General features: G+C 39.0%; 1 protein-coding gene across 3 annotated transcripts in view; it reads right to left on the bottom strand.

Moving 5' to 3' along the window:
- LDAH (lipid droplet associated hydrolase) overlaps window positions 1-20,086 on the bottom strand; it is a 117,958-nt gene that overhangs the window by 93,917 nt on the left and 3,955 nt on the right. For all 3 annotated transcript variants that reach the window (XM_027710190.2, XM_039378718.1, XM_027710189.2), the window contains exon 2: window positions 9,845-10,003. In XM_027710190.2, the coding sequence (XP_027565991.1) occupies window positions 9,845-9,998 (154 nt within the window). In that variant the 5' untranslated portion in view covers window positions 9,999-10,003. The remainder of the gene's footprint in view (window positions 1-9,844; window positions 10,004-20,086) is intronic.

Raw genomic sequence — 20,086 nt, forward strand, 5'->3', positions numbered from 1 at the left:
AGGGATCACTTCCTCCTCTGATGTTGCTTCCAGCCAGGCAGGAAGGATCCATGCTGAAAACGCCTCATTAGCAGGGAGAGGACACTGGGAGAAGACTGCGGATTGAGAAATTTCAGTAAGTCACTTCAGTAAGTCACATCTGCCACCCAGATTTAGTGGAGGGAAACACTGTCAAGCACAGCTGGATGTTCAACCATCCTGTCATTACTCTGCCTTCTCAAGCTTAACAAGCTCAGCTGTGCCAAGCCCCCATCAGAGGTACTTCTGGAGCACTGGGAAATTAACAAAAGTGGCACATTTCAAGCCTAGATCTGACAAACAGGCCCCTCTTTGCATGAGGAAGTTTTTATTTTTAATGAAAGATTATGTTTTTTTCTTCTCTAAAGACAATGGAAGCTGGTGGGCTGACCCAGTAAACAAAGCTCAACTGTCAGCATATTTTAAAATATTAGCCACAAACAAGTAGTCCATAAGCAACAAAAAAAATGGAGAACAGTGTCCTAAGAATTGAATTTTTAATATATAATACGGGGTATGACACACACCTTTCCTTCAGGGGGTACTTTACCAGCATGTATGTTTTCCAGTCAAATGCATTTTGGTATCATTTTGAGTCCCATGTGTCTCAGAAAAAAATTGGAGAAAATTGACTGAGGTATTCCAAGTTTTAAGGGGGTTAAAAGTAGAAATCAAATAGGTACAGACAAATTAGTTTTATCTGCAAATAATGTTCCCAGGAAGTCAAACTATTTAGCTCAGTAAATAAAGGGGAGGGCCATTTTGTATTTATTCCCATTTTATAAATAAGAAATAGACCAAGTAATCTATGCATGAAAGTTAAAGTATTGCTAGTCACTGAGCTCCACCAGCTTACAGTGCCTTATACACATTGCCATCTCAGAAAATATATGGTCAGCTGAACACAAGACTGATCTCATAATCAAGTTATGAATATTGGTACTAAAGAAATGGCTAGAAAAGCTGACAGAAGCGGAAATATCATAGCTGATGACTATTTGGGAATATCAGGAAGATAGAGTTGGGTAGTTTTTGTGTTTGGGGTATTTTTGTGTGTGTGTATATATGCTTTTGCTCCTGTTCAAGGTGTGAATATACCAAATTTGGTGATACACATCCCATGCAAGTATAAGAATAAAATGTTCTGCTGTGTTTATGTCTCACTGAAATCAAAACTGTGCTCTTACTTCCTTATCTGCTGGTAAGACTACCTGTATAGGGAAAGGGGAAAACATGTTATTTTACTCTACATAAACCTTTCTACCTGCTTTGCTATACTACACGAACTTTTAACCCTACAGCACAGTCCGTTCTCATTGATTGCTTTTGTATAACATATACCAGTTACTGGAGAGTAGGAAAGCTCCTTTCCCATTGCCAAATCTTTTTTATTCAGGAAAAAAATAAAAACAAAGAAATGTAAAATACAAATTCTCCATGTCAGAATCTGAGAACTCGGGGTCAAATGCAAAGAGTTGGCAGCTTCATCTGGAGCTGCAGTGTAAACAAAAGCAGAAGCCCTGAGGGAGAGGCATTCTCAGCGAATCACTACCACCTGGTGAGGCTGGTGGGGTACCAGCTCCTTTCAGAGCAGTCTTCAGACAGAGCATGTGAACCCACGTGTACACGCTTCATGTTGTGGACTGACACCGTAATTTATCAACAGAAAGTTCTGTGGCAAGTCCAGCTGAAGGAACTCCCACCTTCTCCCTTGACTGTCGTTCCCACCCTCCCACCAAGGCTCACCAGCCCCTGAATTACTCTGGCACAACTCTGTGGGGCCCTGCTCCAGGAAACTGTTCCAGCTGTAGAAAGACCCCAGAAATAAATTTATGTATTTATTTAATTCACAGCATGATCTCTCAAGCTATTGTTCTGGCATAACTGAGGGATGGAATGGCACAGTGTGGTGGGAACAGGAATACCTTATGCCAGCATTGTTGACAAACAGTTTGGATTGTGAAATAATGGCCTTAGGAAGTTTTTTAAGTGCTTCAAGCACTAATCTCTTAGATTTTCAATATCAAGTCACTCTTAATATACACTCTAGAAACAGTTTCTAACTTCCACACTACTTCAGACTCCGGACCATCTGCTTTATACCCAACTTCACGGTTCTAAGAGCTGTCTGAAGGCAAGAGCTCTATGAATGGCCCAATCCTGCTACCCAGTCCCTTCACAGGCTGCCCACATCCAAACAGAGGTTCAACTACTTAAGTAAATAAAAAAACAGGGAATGGTAGAGACTTTCCAGGAAAACTGCTATTACATGATGCTGATCCCATACAGTCATAACACAGACAGGTGGGATACAGTGAAAGACACCCTTGAAAATTTTAGGAACAGCATCTAGCTTTCCTGAGCAGCCCAGCAGGCAAGTAATACATTCAAAGCCCCAGGTTGCTTCAATTCCTGTCCTGCAGGTGAGGTCATGATAAAGAGCACAGCATTTCTCTTCCTCTCTCAAGGAAAAGGCTGCAGATTCACTGCCATCCTCTCCATGAAGTCAGGCAGGATGTTTTACAGTGAATAACTCTGCTCAAGTATAGTATTTTCAGTTTAATTTCAAGCACTGGAAGTCCCACAGAACAGATGAATGCTGCTGCTAATCCAATACGTAAAAGAGAAATCTTTCTTAAATAAATAGAGTGAGTATCTGTGCACACACAGAAGGAGTTCTGCTTAGCTGTTTGGATATGAACAGCATATAACCAGGATTTTAGGTGCAAAATTTAGACTTTTTTAGTTCCTGCTGATTAGCCACATGTGACTCAAGTGTGCCAGCTGGACTAGATGCCATTCTGAGCTCCATAATCCTCCACATGCCTTGTCAAAGGAGCCAAGACTCCAATCAAACAAGATTTATAAGTTGATTCCCTGGACCAAGTGTGTTACATAACACCATCTTTACTTTTGAGAACCCAAATTTCCCTTTTTCTCTGCTCCATTGCTTCAGCTGAGGATGGACAATAGTAGCACTGCTCCCCTTGGGATGATATGGTCAAAGTATGCAAACGTAGTAGAACTCATGAAACTTCTTGTATCTCACACTAGTAGAGGTATGTGAAGATAAACACACATTGCACAATGTTAATATGATGGAAAACATACATCCACATAGGAAAAAGCTTTTCAGCCTCAGCTTTAGGTCATCAGAACTATGTGATACAGGATTAAGCAAAATAAAGTGTAAGTCAGTGTGAAAAAAGGGGTCTTATAGAGCTTATTTCAACATTAGTACTACACTTATTGTAACTAAAGCAGTTACATTTATGACTTTCACTTAGAAGCATTCAAACCTCCAAAATCCAAAGTTAAATGAATGATTCCTTTAAAACAAGAAGTATTTTTATGTGATGAGTTATTTTCCTTAATGTCCTTTGGGTATTTAGGGCTGTACACTAGAAGGTGATATATGCCCTGGCAGAAGAATTTCTCACAGTAAGTAAGAGTGGAGCTGCCCATGGAGCTGGCCAATGATTTAAACATTTCAAGAGAGGAAGTATTTGTTGCCTCACTCTATGTAACTGTGCTTTACTATTAATTTATTTACTTAGTATTAGCTGATTGTAAGTGAATGCTACCTTGGGTAATTGTATAAATATAAATGTTGCAAAAGTGAATGAAGATTTGTTTGATCGTTTGGGACACAATTTGTGAGGATGACTATCCACTGAAAAGCAATCCAGTGAAAAAGCTGGGAACAGAAGCCCCAGCACTCCCAATTCTTATATTCTCCACTCAAATTGGACTTCCTTTATCTCACTCCTCCTAATGCAAGTAAAAGGCATTTTTATGATCCCCAACAACCAACATAGCTGATTAATCACTGTCACACAGTCTAATTAAAGTACTAATTTTTTTTCTGATACACAAAGTAGAGAAACAGTCAGTGCTTACCCGTGCATTGAGATGAGAGCCTGAAACCTGTACGTACATGGTATAACCGGCTATTACAGAAATAAGTTTGCCAAAACCCACTATTTTTCTAATCTTTAAAACAGCTCCCTCTTCTGGTATACTCTGTCCATACTGTGTTTAAGTCCCATACTTTGTTCCTTACAATTTTTAATTTGATTCTTAGCACTTAACAAACCCAATTTCAGCATTAAGACCCTCACTGTGCAGTGTGGCTGTGAAGGCAATCTACAGCTTTTGAAAGGGCAGCTAATTCTAATCAAGTACTTATATAAGATTATCCATAGACCTATCTTTACTGCCTTTTAAAGGTACCCCAAATCAGTCCAGATCAGATCCAACACATGGACAAGGAGCTTGGATGGCGAGTCCACGGGTCACGTTTGCAGGATCACTGCATTTGGAAGGGATCACCCAAGATCTTGTAGGTCAACCCCTGCTCACGCAGAGTCAGAGCAGGTTGCCCAGGTTTGCACACAGTCAAGTTTTGATTATCTCCAGAGCTGGAGACTTCACAACATCCCAGGGCAACTCAAACCCTCAGCAGGTAGAAATGCTCATGGCTGTACCCATCCCTACCTACTGGTTCTACAAACTACCCAGAAATTTATACTACTCACTTTATCATCTTAATTAGGTGTTTACTATTAGGTTGGGTAAAATCAGGCCTTAGAGTCCCTTTCTGCACCAAGTGACAAGGGCTCAGCCTGACCCCCCAAAAAAACCACACCAATGAAACACCAAGCAAAAAAGCAAACAAAAAAACAAAAAAACCCCCCAAAAAACCCAAACCACATGAAAGCTCTCATAATCATGATGACAGTGACAAAACTGCAGAGGTAACAGATGAGGACAGACATTTTTTCCTACTGTTGATGTTCTGGTACTATTCATTTAAGAAAAACTCAAATCACAAAACCAAAGGAGGAAAAAAGCAACTTTTACTGCCTAAAGCATTCAGACAGAACAGGTTCTCAACTTTGTTCACAGAGTTGTCGCTGGAGCTCGTTCAATGACTGTAAACACAAAGCATACATGACCCAGAACTAAGAAGTCCCCTTGCCCAGGAGGTGAGAAGTCATCTTTCCTCTTAACCTGGCTGTCCATTGCCAGCAACATTCCCCTTTCCTCCAGTTTCAAAGGCAAATTCTGAACACTGCTGTGTCCTAGCAGAGGAGACCCTGGCTGCCAACTTAGAAAGCAGTGTCTGAGAAGATAAAGTATCTTCCTTGAGTAACTCAGTGGTCTTGACTCCAAAACCAGATTTTGCTTCACATAAACAGTTCTGATCCATCCACGTTAAATGCCAAGATTCCATATAGGGTTCTGGATTACATCCTGGCTAAGGTTGCCAGAAGCTACACACTGCAAACTCATCTGCCGATATCGAAAGTCCAACTCAGTTGCAGACAAACAGTTATAACACACAGATTACATACCAACAAGCCCATTTAATCACATGAATTTTGTAAAAATCGAAGCCCATTGTAAAACAAAACTGAAGAGAAATTGGAGTAAACATACTTTACACAGTTTGTAGAATGAGGAAACAGATTCTTTTAATATTAAGCAAACCCCTTGGTCTCAGTGGTGACAGAAGACCTCTGAAGAACCATTCATTCCAGTAACTGCTGAGCAGAGTAAATGATTAATAACTTTCAAAAAGCTGGTTTAGTGGGAGCCAAAAAAACAAAACACAAAGGAACTAAGCTTTAGGGCTGTACAATTAGTTTTATTGTAAAGTATTATTATATAGCGATTCTAACTTTTCTTATGCAAATATTGAGGGTGATGACTGTTAAATAACAAAACAGCAGGTGAAGACAAAGCCAGATAATGTACTGAAAGCTTTTCAAGTCCCTGTATTACAGTCAAAAATAGAACTTCAAAGACTTTAAATCTATCAGGATGTCTCATCTCAAGGGAGAACACATTAAAGGCTTGTCATAATCCAAGCAAATTGTTTGCACTGTTTTCACTGCTGAAAAATAGCTAAGTAGTCCTCAAGTGAAACAGTGTTGTTGATGTAAATTGATGTAACTACTCCTAGGAGAAGATGAAAAGATGAGCATCCAAGTCCTCACCTTCTGTTGTGTATAAGCAATTCTTGACTCAGGAGATAAAATTTTTATATTTTAACAAAAATGTTGGGTTAAGTCCTCATAGCCCTTAAACGTCACCAAGTCACCACATGAATTGATAAAACAATAAGATGATCCAATAACCCAGCAGCAATCCAACTGAAAGCAGGCAGATCAAGAGACTTGGCAAGCATAGGGAATACTCTGCATGCAGGCCAAAGAACCAGATTCTGAAATTATTTCTGTATATTAATGAATGAAACTTGTGTCACATGCTTTACCACAAAGAATGTTATTTACATTACACAATATCAACTGTGAACTAAGCTTCCCAAGCACAAGAGTGAAAATAGCAAAATTGCTTTGTTTTTACAGCAATGGTAACACAAATTAGGAAGTCTGGAATGAAGGTATTCCAATGCACTCCTGCAATGAAATGCAAGAAAAACTTTGACGAAAAGCAAAACATCATGAACTAAACAGCACAGTGGTTTTAAAATTTGTACAGTATTTATTTACAAGGTTAAATGTTTCATAAATATACAGACATAAATAGACAGATACTCTTAAAACAGTAACAAAATATTCCATTACACTTTGTGGATTCTGGTTTTCAATGAACACAAGCAATGTTAAATATTGCTGTAGTAGATTTTGTACTTCACTGCTAATTTTACACTAAACAAACACTGCAAAGGGGGAAAACAGACCTTTAGAACACAAGAGGAAAACCAGTTAATTTCTGTCCTTTCCATAACGCCTACATTTCCAGAAAACGATGGACCTGATCCTTTAATGTTATGCTCATTAAATGTTACATTTAATGTTACTCTCATGAATAAATCTCATCAATTTTAACAGAGAAGAATTCATAATAAGAAAGGTAAACAAGTGTACACATATATTCTGGACTGAGGAAAATTTGGACCTTACACACAGTAATTACTTTAGTGGACACATTATTACTCCTATACAGAGGTTTTGCTTACATAAGGAAAAAATGTGATAGAACAAAAAAGGGCATATTAAATGTTTCAACTAATAAAGTAAAACTTTATTTAAATTTTAAGTTCACACAGACTGCCATTAATAAAACAACATTAGCTTGTTGCAGTTAAATGAGATTGAACTCTGCTGCATGTTCTGTATTCCAACCCCTTCAAGCACAGCAAGCTGTCAGTCCTCAGGAGACAGAATCCTGCCTCATTAAAGTCAATGGGAATTTTGCCATTGATTTCTGAGCAGAAAAATGTTTGGAGTTAGCTTTCTCTCTCTCCCCTCTTTTTTAAAAAAGTAAGTCAGACCAGAGAGAAATCCTCCCCATTCCAACGAACATGACTAAAACGCAGAAAGAAAATAAATATACAGGATTTATTCTAAAATGTCTGGCAACAATTCGATTCCAGCAGAGGTCGAGAATTTTATCATCTTTCTTTTCAGTAGCCCCCAAACAACCCAGTTTTGTATGACTACATATTAACAAAATCATATGCATTAATTTCGTTAGGACTGGAAAAGTCTGTACCAGAGCAGTTTAATATGCAGAACAGGATAACACATGCAGCAGAACTAACCACCTTCAGTTCAGATCACTCAACGCTTGGCTGTGCATACTCTCCTTTTCTGAGCCAGAGTTGCCCCTGTCTGGATGTTTCTTCCCTTGACTTGTCCCAAGCTGTCCCTTTGCCCCTCTTTCCTTCATTCCATAGAGAGTCTCAACCAGGGATACACGCCTTTCGAGTGTGAAAATTGCTGGACTCCAGAAGGGCTCCACAATGCATACTTGGGAAGCTACGAAGGGGAATGCTATCGAACCCTAACTGTTTAGGTACACAAACACGGTGCCAGATGACCCAATGTCAGGAGTTCTCCTAAGGCTGTGTTTTTTGTGTTGGCAGATAAGCCTTCCCTTGAAGGCTAAAAATGAGGCATATACCGGCAGGGAAAAAAGCCAAACATTTGATTTATGAGAAGCAAAACTGGGCTTTGTGATGCCAGGTTCTAGTCAGCTCCCTGCCAGCCACAGCAAGAAGCTCAAGTAACTTGATTCACTACTGAATTTGGGCATCTGAAGTGAAGATAGCATTATTGTGGTTGCTGTGATTTTAAATTGTGACAGAACTTCCAGTTTGTTACCAAGATAATTCTGAAATAAGAGCAAAACCATAAATCAGCTGCTTGCAAAAGCTTGCAGGCCATGACAAAAGCACACTGAATATTTCACTGATGTCTGTTTCTGGATACCTACATCATTAATATAGGATGTTATTAAGCAGTCTTCACAGAACTGCTCTGCAGGAAATAAGCTCCATGTAGCCCTGCCACTACATTTTCTCGCATGAAAAGCTCCCTATGATGAATATGGAGACCATACAGTGTGTGTGTATTGGTATATTTTGAGCAGAATAATTTACGTGCCTTGTAGAGCTACCTTGTCTTGGATGCTCTTCACCCACATATCTTTCTACTGATGTAAGTTAGTTTTACAGATTTATCCTTGTTACATCCTCTACTACCAACCTAAACACAAGAGTACCACAACCTGAAGACAGGTGAAAGGTCCAGAACCTGGGGGAAAAAGGAACTTAGCTGTTCAACTAAGCCTTCCAGAAATGCCCTAAGTGTAAGAAAGCAGCAATTCAAAAGCATTAAATTAGGCTTGTACCTCCAGAAAACTGTTTGGTGATTTGGATTTTTACAAATAGTCTTTTACCAAAGAATTACACTATGCAGTATCTGGTTTAAAAGGTTATTCCAACAAAACAGGAACAAGAGGTAATCATAGGAGGTTTATTTCTTCTTTTCAGTTAAGGAGAGAATTTAAATTTCACTGTCACTGGGTTAGAAGTTACACTATTATTCAACTCAGAAGGCAGGGTACATAAAATCATTGTGCCCAAAGAAACTAACATAAAATATTCCATGGGCCTTCCAAAGCCTTGCAAAAAAAACCCTGAAAAATTGAACCCGTGCTCACTTTCACCACTAAGTAAAGATCAAGCCATACACTGTCCCATAAACAGCAACAGGGTCCACAAAAGTGAGCCAATGTTGTGGACAATCAAAAAAAGTCATTATTGGCACCACTCATTCTGTGGGAAGTAACCAGAGTATCCAATACATTCAAATAAATCATAGGAAGTATTAGAAATCTGCAAACTCTAAAGCAGTGAAGGAGTCACAATATCTGAGCTTGAGTAGGCTTGAGCTCTACTTTTGCTAAAGGCAGAATTCATACAGTTCACTGGCAGACCTCAATGAATTTAGGACTTCTCCATTAATTTTACCATATGCTAAACAAAAGTTCAGACCTCTCACTTTAGGATGGTCACATTTAAATAGAACTGTACAATGCTCATTGAGTTCATGTGGCTCAGCATAAAAATTCAAGTGCAAAAATCTAAGTTAAAAACCATTTGCTATTAAAAAAACCCAACTTATAAAAAACTACTGGATCCAGAATTTTTCCTCTAATACTGTAACTTTCCTTTTTCAGTTGGCACACAGCTGACATTGCAGTAACGCTTCAACATGCAAGATATAAATGGAAGAAGAGCAATGGAAAGAAACAAACTAAAAACTGCAATGCTCCCAGCCAACCACCACCACTGAGAAAATGACTGAGACATCCTAATTTCTCAGTACTACCTTATGGCACAGTTACAAGTACCGGTAGTAACAGTAGTAATTGATTGTAACAAAAAAAGTCACCATTGCAATCTTAGTGATACACATGAGCCAAAATTTACCACTTAAAATAGAGAGATATTTCATACTGAACCTGAACATCAACACACTTCTGGACTTAAACACAATAAGACCCTTACCGGGAATAATCATGAATAAGAGCCGGGGTAGATTTTTACTTTCATCTTTTGAGAGGTCTTTCCAGGGCCCACACTTTAAGACATGGGTAGCAGCTCCACAACAGTAGATAAATTCTTCATGTAATGGGACTGACTCTTCTGACGGCGACCTCATGTTTGCTGTGAGGCAGAATATGGTACTGTTATAACAGGTCAACAAACATTTACATGGTTGGCTCTTTGCTATTGTACCTTCCCACAGAATAATTGCAAAAAACCCCACCCAAACCACCCCCCCCTCCCCTGAACAGCTCTCATATCCAGTAAACTGAGGTCCAATTCAGTATTTGATGTTTGAAGAGAGTGTAGAAGGGGATACATATTACTACTGTATGAAGGCACCTTTCAGTTTTGTCACAGAAATACACGGCGATGAACTGGACAATAAGATCTATTCTACCTTAAAAGCAAATAATTTTAAATTTCTTAATTCATGCCATCCAGTGAAAAGATTTATCTGAAACCCACCCAAAGGCAAACAAAAGAAAAAGCACCAAACACACTGAACTACTGCATGACTGTCTCTGCAAGTTCTGTGTGCCTCATAATAAATCTGGATATTGTTCCATACCACCATGACTTTTAAACCATCAAAAGCATCTAGTTAAGGATAATCTTAGGTCTTTCAACTATTTTTGTTTAGTGAAAAAGGACCATTCATTTTTCCGTACAACAATACAAATTCTATTTCCTAGTCAGTTTGTGAAGTTTTAGGCATGTAAACCAAAGCCTAAAAAGATATACAAAGTTTGCAAGTCTATTTAGGTACTACCTTCATAAACAGTCACTGGAAAATTCCCTGTACTACACACCAGGACGGGAATAGATCTAAGCGAAATTTTAAGTAATGACACTCGACAACATTAAAAAAGTATACTTGAAGAAACAACATTTCTTCACTTCCTCCAGTTTTAATCTGAAGTTTTGAATTATTTAAGGTAAAGAATACCCAATGCAGAAAAGACAGATAATGTTGGTTTGAATTAGCAAGTACTACCTTGAAAAAAATTTAGTACAAACAAAAAACACTTCTAGAGAGAAGGGAGAAGAGTTCTTTGATACTTTCAATTACAATACATCTCTCTGGATTAAACTTTTCCCCCTACCTCCCTATTTCACCCCACTCCCCCCAAAAAAGAAGGTTTTTTAATGACAAAGGAGACACTTTTACTACTTCATTATTTGCCATGTTGCTGTCTTTGAGCAACTAAAACGCAAGTAAAGGGAATTTTGTCAAACTATAAAAAGGTGCATTCTTAATGCATTATTCCTACTTTTATTTCTTTATTATTTGAAGCTGAAAGAAGCTAAAACCAGTTCTGACAGAGAAACCCAGTTACTCCAACAACCACAGTAAACCTTAAGCTTCTCACTCCTTTTCTGAGGTGTTTACAATTCAAGAAGCAAAAGTAACCAGTCCTTACCCAATAAAGTAGGTTCCATACAAAGTTTCTGATCATGAAATCTGTTGCAAAGTTTCATTTTGACTTGATTTCATGGAACAACTCCAAATGGAAATCCCACTGACAACTCTTCATTCACAAGAAGCATTTGCAACGTAAGTCAGAAGTTAAGCAATGAAGAAAACTCAGCAATGTATTCTGGACTGGAGAGGTAGCATTTTCAGGTTCACACAGACTTCTTGTACTAGCTTTGGTCAAGTTTTTAACTTCTAATTTTAAATACACACAGTGTTGCAGTACCTGAAAGGAAGACTGCACACTGGAGAAGAAATGGTTCTCTAAAAAACTGCCCGTCTGAGACAATCCCAAAGTTTCCTAGTACTAAGTCTATGTAATATCCGAGGGATTTTTTATTTATTTATTTATTGTTGGGTTTTTAATTTGTGACTCTATGGCCTTTGGTAATAGAGATGGACAGAAGACAAAAACAGAGAAAAGACAGTGGATGTGCTCCTAGATACTGCTCAGGCCTGTTTTAAGATCAAATGAGTAATACCCAAAAATGCCTCTGGATCTCCTTCCCTCTTCTTAAATGAAGCTTTGAAGAACAGTTTTTCCATTACAGGCATCTATCTTTGGCATGAAATGCCTGCATTTCCCCTAGAAATATCTTAAGATGGCCTATCAATTTCCAAACAGATGTAACAGGCAGAAGTCTCAAGAGATGAGGTTCCTATCAGCTCCGTCAGGTGGTAGAGTGGGCACAGTTTGTGCCCCAGTAGCAATTTCAAGAATGTTGAGGAGAAAACAAAACCACAAACTTGACCAGTAGGAGTTTCATATGAATCATCACAGAGTCAAAGAGGTGCAACCACTTAGGAAATCAGGCCTTATTACGTCCCATGCAGGTTTTTTTTCCTTCTCTTCAACCCCTCTTCATGAATTCTCTAAACGTACGCGGGAAAAGTATTGCAAGAAATGCAGCTTCTATCAACAGTACTTACTCTTGTTACAAAACTTTGGTTAGAATACAGAAATATGGGCTTTGACTGACAGGGCTTTAGCACTAGATTAACACACCCTTAATGTAGGTGTCTACCTGAACGCAAACTCCTATTACAGGATACAAAGATTTAGATGTCAGTGTATGGCCTGATCAGGGAACAATCATCCTCTTGGTTTTCATCTCAGGATGAGACAAATCCTCCCCTGGTTTGCAAAGACTATAACGAGAACTGAGACACACACTTGCACTTGCAAACCAACACATATATTTAGGTGTTTTACTACTGATCTGGATGCCACCTACAGTCATTTTTTTCAGATAGGAATATTTGAAAACAGAGTTATCCACAAACAGCACATTACTTCTGCCATATGACTAAGTCTCTTCATCTGTGGTTCAACTGACCCCAAAGTAAAATGCTGATTGCAAAACAAAGTTTCCTTTGCACACATTGTGCTAATTATTTATGCAACTCTCCTGATAGCATGTTTTAACTGCTCCATCACACATTATTACTTGGACTTGGCATTTTATTTAAAAGATAGCTTGGAAATAACAAAATTTGTGATTTGCATTCAAAAGAATGTTTAGTGACAGAATTGTCATAAACTGAGACTAGCAGCACACAATGTAATTAGAGTCAGTTGATAGTTGGCATATAAACTATCCAATAACAAGACAGGACAAGCAGGCTGGTGTACCTGAAGCAAGAGAGAGAATGGTAACCACAAGGGTAGAGTTGCATAAATCAATGATGAAACCAAAACAAAGGAGAAAGGACTATTGACGCAGATTTAACATATGGGATTACAAAAAAACATAAGAAATACATCCCAGGGTTTCCATGGCCAGGATTGCTCTGAGACCACTCTCTATGCTTTTTGGTAAGTCACAATAACATTGGAACAAGGTACACAGGAAAACGGTGGAATCACTACTTCTGGAAGCATTCAAAAGTGTCTGGATGTGGCACCTGGGGACATGGTTTAGTGGTGAACATGGCAGTGCTGGGTTAACAGTTATACTTGAGTCTGACTTAGAGCTCTTTTCCAACCTTAATGATTCTACGACTGTGAGACATGCCTGAAAACTGCAAAGAAGGCAACCACCATGCCCATGTTGGAGTGCGCAGGGAGCTCTGGGCCAGTCAGCCTCAGTTCACAGAAAGCTATCAAACAAAATCACTCCCAAAGTTGTACTCAAGCACATGAAACAGCCATTAACTTGCCAGCAATGTCTTTCAAGGATAAGTGTTGGGCAACAATGTTCAATGTCTTCATTGAACACCTACACAATGGGACAGGAGGCCCTCTCAGCAGGTTTGTGAATAATATCAAGGGAGGAAGACGCACCAACTGAAACACTGGAGGGCAGGGCTGCTATCCAAACAGGCAGCTGGAAAAACGGGAACTACATGAAAGCCCAAGGCAAATGGAAAGTTCTTGCACCCAGAGCTCAGTAACCCCATGTAGCAAGATGGGCTGGGGGCTCAGAGGCTAAGAAGCGGCTTTCCAAAAAACACACTAGTGATTAACAAGCTGGAAATGAGTCAGTAGGGTGCCCTTGCAACCATGTGTATACAAGACTGCATAAAAAGGAGTAGCCAGCAAGTTTTGGGATGTGATTATCTTCTCCTGTTTGGCATTGGAAAGACTGGAGTACTGTGTCCACTTTTGGACTCCTCATACAAGCACGACATCAATATACTGGAGAGACTCAACTAGATGATATGGACCTGAAGCATGTGATGTACATCCAAAGGACAAGGAAAAACAGTCAAAAGTTGCAATGAAGGTAATTTCAATTACAAAGGTTTCCCCACATACACACTGAGGATTATTAAATAATGAAAGAAATTGCATAGAGAGGTTGTGGAATCTCCAACTGGAAAATGCTTTCAGCAACCTGACCTACTTTGCCCTTTTCAAGAAAGGAGCTGGACTACAGCTTAGGGATAATGTACAGAAGTTGGATGTATGTAAATTCCTGAGACCGAACTTAGGTACACCTTAAATTGCCAAAATAATTGGTTGATCCAATTGCAAGGCTGCTGCTTATCAAAGATCACTGTAAATCAGGGGAGATCTTACTGCTAGGAAGAAAAAAAAAAAAGGCGAGGGAAAAAAAGTATCTAAAATTATAACCATTTTCTGTCAAAAAAAGTAAGGAGCACCCAAGGCACTGTAGGCTGATCTGGCTCAGCTGAGTCCACAGAAAAATCACAGGAGTATGTATTCTGTATGTTCTTCTAATCATATAAAAAGGTTATTCTTGAATAAGAGACCAATTTGCCAATGGCAAATCGTGATCAAGCAACACAATTGCTTCAGTGATAAAATATTTGGCTACAAGAATGAAAGAAAATATGTAGATGTAATGCACATTGTCTAGTAAGAATTTTGGCACCATCTCCCACTGCATTCTCCTTTCTAGGCCTAGGAAATGCAGGCTCAATAAACTGACTTGCATAGTTTGAAAACTAACTGAATAAGCTGAAAAGACAGTCAGCTACTGGTTGTCAGCTGAATGTCAAGTAATCCTGGGTCAGTACTGGAGCCTACAAAGCCCAACATTTTCATCAGGAACCTGGATGGTGAGACATAAAGAGCAAACAATGCTAAATCATCTGGAATGGTGGAGACAGCTGGAGTAGAGCTTCAGTTCAGAGGGTTGTTTCCTTGAGAACCTTAAGGACTGGGCTAACAGATCCCTTATGAAGCTCAACAGTAGAAAGCACAGATCTGCCCCTGGAGCAGCCATGCTTCAGAAGGAGCTCAGAAGTAACTGGCTGAGCAACAGCCTTGCTGGGAAAGATGTTTGTCATGATGGATGACAAACAAAGGCAACAATGCACACAGCAAGGCAAACTATATATCAGATTGAAATTTCAAAAGCAAGGCAAGTAGTTGCATGGAAGTTACTCTTCCCTTCTATTCAAAAGGTAATGAGGACATACCCGCAACGCTGAGCTCACCTGTGTTCACCCCACCAGGTTAAGAACACAGGGAAACTTCAGAGGGTCAAGTAAATTTCCAGGCCAGAGGTTTAAGGAAAAGCTTTATGAATTGTGCTTTTTCAGTCTGCCAAGATCTAATCAAATAGCAACCTAGAGCCATTTGAAAGAGACCTGCAAAAGCAGCACAGCCCAACTTTGCCTCGCAATGGCAGATGGTAAAACAAGAGGCAACAACCACAAGTTGAGTCTTGAGAGTTCAATGCACCATAAAAAAATGAGTTGCTAAGGAGGCAATGGAAGATTGCTAGGAAGGTGGCAGAACCTCTCTTGTTGAAGGTTGTTAAGACTCAGCTCGACAAAATACTAATTTTCATCTGACGGATGGACTAAATTTTCTACAGAGTTTTCTAGAAATCAGCAGTGTACAAACCTTATGGCCCTAAAACATCAGAAAGAATAAAGCGTGCGAGGTACAACAAGGATCTCAGTCAGTTCTTCTAGAACCTGAGCAAATGCAGAGTTTCATGCATACAGTACATGACAATAATTAAGTATATAGGTCAGAGAAAAGAAATCTAAACTAGCCTAGTCCTCCAAAAACATAGGAAACTGAAGTAGATGTACTCTGAGGATTAGCTGTACCACTTAAATAAAAAAAGAAACCCTGCCCTAACAGATGATCTTACATGATTGAATTCAACATCACAATGGAAAAGAATAGCTGGAAAAATAGTGAGATTCCTTCAGCTGCCTGCTATGCTAAGACTCTGACAATTTCTGCAACAATACCCTCAGAAGAGAACCCTCCAGATCTGATGTACGCTCCTTGATTTGCAGACTGGAACTTAGATGCTTATATCTGAGACCTAGAAACAGAAGCGACAGACTGACTGACCTGGTGAAAAAACTGCAAAGAGGAACAAGGGATAGGGGGGACGACATGATGTGTCAGATGAGGGACAACACGACACAGGAGGCCTAGCTCTCATCGAGGATTTATTCGGACAAAATACAAACAATGGATGCCAGATTGTCTAAGGGAACACAACAAATACAGGTCAAAGACTTTGCAACCTGTTGTGACACTAGTCACAAATCTTGACTAATTCTGTATAAGTAAAGCAGCAGCAGCAGCCAGTAGCACATAAAAATGAAACATTTCTTCATTGTACTTTGCAGTACAATTCTCTGTCAAAGTTATATACTAATTCCTTTTGCACTTGCTCTGAATTATGTCAGGTGTTATTTGTAAAAATGAGCAAAGCTAAAAAGTTAACATCTCAAATGAAGCAATGTAGTTATACAATAGAACCCAATAAACCTCAAACATGTCTACATGGGGCAGTTCAAAGCAGCTTTTCTCTAGGACAAGTGAAGTAATTAGACAGCCTTGTTTTTAGGGATCGCTCGATACCTAGCGATCCGATGTCTTCATTTGTTTTGTTCCTGTATCATTATCCACATGCCCCTCCCTCAAGCAGTAAAACAGCTGCAGGAATTTCACTGATGACTGTGCAAAAATATCAGTGAAACATGTGGAAATGGGGTATAGCTTACTGAAACTTTGGGCTGCAGTGATAAAAAGCTAAAGTGCAGAATGAAAACGGGAATCAGTTTTCATTTCTGCACCTTGTTCAGAGACAACATACAGGGGACTCTGCACAGACCTAAGGAGAGAGAAACCTAGTTTTAAGAACTGCACCTACCTGCAAGACCTTTGTATCATCATAAAATTTGCATTTTATTACCACCAATACCCTTGTAGCAATGATCAAGGAAGTGCATACTGTCCTCATAGAAGGGGAGCAGGGAAAATGATTTCTGGGTATCAATTTTGTACAGGACAAGTGGTCCCTTGTCAGTGCCAAACATGGAACCAGTTATTGAGACAGCTTTTCAGCAAAGCAGCATTGGACTCACAAATCAAAAAACTATTAGCTTGGGAAGGCCCATTTGTGGATTCAAACCAAGAATAGATGGATCCCCCACCAACCTTATTCCAACATGGTGCTTTGGTCTGATATGAACAATTTCAAAGGAGTTTTGGGAGTAAGGAATCACGAAATCAGAAAATATGTTCAGATTACACAATTAATCACGTCTACATTGGTCTGGTACAAAATTATTCAACAGAGAGGGTGATTAAATGATGGATTAGGAGGGTACACCATAACTTTTAACCAATATTTATATCTCACTAGCATTTTTGGATTTAAGAAGTTCAGCATGTACTAATGACTACAAAAAAAAATGGAGCTCTTGTAAATTATCATAATAGAACTATTACAGCACTCAGTCTCCATTTCCACACTACTCTCAAGAGGATGAAACAGCAAATGAAAGATTTCCATGGGGATCAGGCACAATGGCAACCTCTATGAAAGCAGTCTGAAAGCATCAGCTGTTGGTCTACAGCACTCAACAGTCAACAACATTCACTGCAGTTCTGGCAACAAGGCACTAAGTTTGATGTCTGGTCTCTCTTTCTCCTTTGGTAATCACAGACCTCAGTTTAACAAAGGTCTCAAAACCCCAGTTATGCGTCTCCAGTGCTCAAAGAGCACAGTCCATGCCCCTTTGTTACCAGGTAGATCAAAGCTCCTCCATTTGCCATTGTAATTTGACACTCAACTAGAAACATGGAGCACTGGAGTCAGAGCAAAAATAAGCAAACCCTGAGAAGTCACCCTGGTGTGGCTGACGGTCCCTGAGGCTTCATACAACACCAGCAACTATAAATGTATCCAAAGAACAAAGACATGACATTCTAAAAGCAGAATACGTTTTATCAAACACATTTCAGACGACAGTGGAAGAGGTCCTACACACAAGGTCCTGAATCATACCCAGATGGTCACTTTTACTTTCTCAAAAGAGCTAAAGCATCTCAAACTGGTTGTGAACTGTTCAGAGCTACCAACATGAAAATTACCCCGAGTTCAAGTTTGTCTTGGTTTGTTGTTTCTTCAAGGAACTTCATAAGCATAATTAGGTTGGGAACCCCATGGATTACAAGAAAGTGGTAGGTATGCTCCCAGGAAATTCCCAATTTCCCAGTCAATATGCAGGCCTGATGATAAAGCGAAGAATGTCCATGACCTAAAAAAGAAATTAGCATGCAAGTTGTTGCTTAAAGAAAAAAAGGAACTCAGGGAAGTAATGACAGTTTCATTTGCATGAAAGCAAATAGGATGGTTTAATTTGATGTAATATGAGGTATTTTCCAGAACAGAAAGTGGGATTTTGGGAAACTTTTTAGTGCCAAAGGAAAAAAAAGTTGTTCATTTGCACATAGAATTGAGATCTACTGGAGAAATCAGGTAACTTTCAAGGACAGCTTTCCCTCCAAATACTGCTTTAAAGTATTGGATGCAGAGAAAAAACTTGGGGATTTTAAAACTGAAACCTCACAGAGGGATAAACAGAAGGTGGTGAGCATGAATAACATGTGGGTATAATAAATGTACTTTAAGTATATGTTCTGAGATTAAACTGCAATGCTAGGAAAACCTTGGTCAAATAAAGACAAAATATCTATGTGAAAGAACCTAAAAAGCTGCTGCTGAAGTACAACGTCTATGTGGTAAGAAAGGTTTCCCGAAGAGAAAAACTATGCCAGGTCTCTTCTGATCAACAAATTTCAAAGGCACAGCAGACTCATGTCAAGAGAATCTTGAAATAAACTTTCCCAGCTGCCTGCTACATTAGAAAGTCAAAGGCAGATAAATCAGTTTGGAAATCTAAATCAGTTAGCATGAGAAAATTGTCACAAATACAGTAAAGTTTGCAAAGTATGCAATTTGTTTATTTATGTTGAACATCAGTACTTTGGGAGCCACTGGGCAAAACTGAAATGTAACACCATGATTACAGACTGGGTTAAAATCTGGCTGAAGTTAGAGGTGGGAATGTTATACTTCTCAAACAAGAATCCATCATGCTTAAGTTTGGATACAGAGAAAAGTAACATTAGTGGCCTTCAAATTTCAGCACATATCAACACACAAAACAGAGCACGTTCAAAAGTTACGTGAATTATGGGGGAAGACATGGTCTTTTTGCTTCAAAGGAGAGAGAGAAATATCAAAATATATTGCAAAAAAAAAGTGAAGGAACAGGTAATCAAGGACACACAGGAGAAGAAACTGAAAATGGTATTGAGAGAGAGGAACATACACATGCAAATAGGTTTGCTTGTGGTCTAAGGTTTTGGATAAAATGCTTGCTCACGAAACAAAGATGATGCTTCTTTGCCATTTGGTTCCTATTATCTCCAGGGAAAACGAGAATTTTGCAACTTTTCTAAAGAAAAAAAGGCAAAGAATTATTTGGCTTTGCAACCATATGTTCTATAATCTTATTTTTTCTCCTACTACAAAAAAACTACAAGCCCCACATTTCTGTTGGACAGTTGTTTGAGTCATACAGGTAATCTGGACAACATTCAATGAAAAACAAAAATGCAATAATTTCAGGTAATGGCAACCTACATATTCACTTAAACCACAGCATCCAGAAGTTAAGCACTTGAAGAAACTTCCATCTTTCAGCAGCAGCAATAACAGGCAAAAGCAGTAAAAAGCAATTGCTATTTCATCTTATGTTCAATAACTCTTTTTCCACCTCCTATCAGAATAAGATTCACTGCTCCATGGAGAGCACTCTTTTTTCTTGTTAAGCAATGCAAAGTTCAAAGAGCATAATGAATACTAATAAGAGGCAGGAATCAAATAAAAAAATAAATCAAAAAACATACACCAGTACAATTAGCATCATGCTGCCCTTGATTTGGCTTCCCCCATCCTCTCCTCTACTGTTCAGTATAAATCTCTCTATAG

This window comes from Pipra filicauda, unplaced genomic scaffold, assembly GCF_003945595.2.
Source record: "Pipra filicauda isolate LSUMZ 115617 unplaced genomic scaffold, ASM394559v2 scaffold144_size1929842_pilon, whole genome shotgun sequence".
Lineage (NCBI taxonomy): Eukaryota > Metazoa > Chordata > Aves > Passeriformes > Pipridae > Pipra > Pipra filicauda.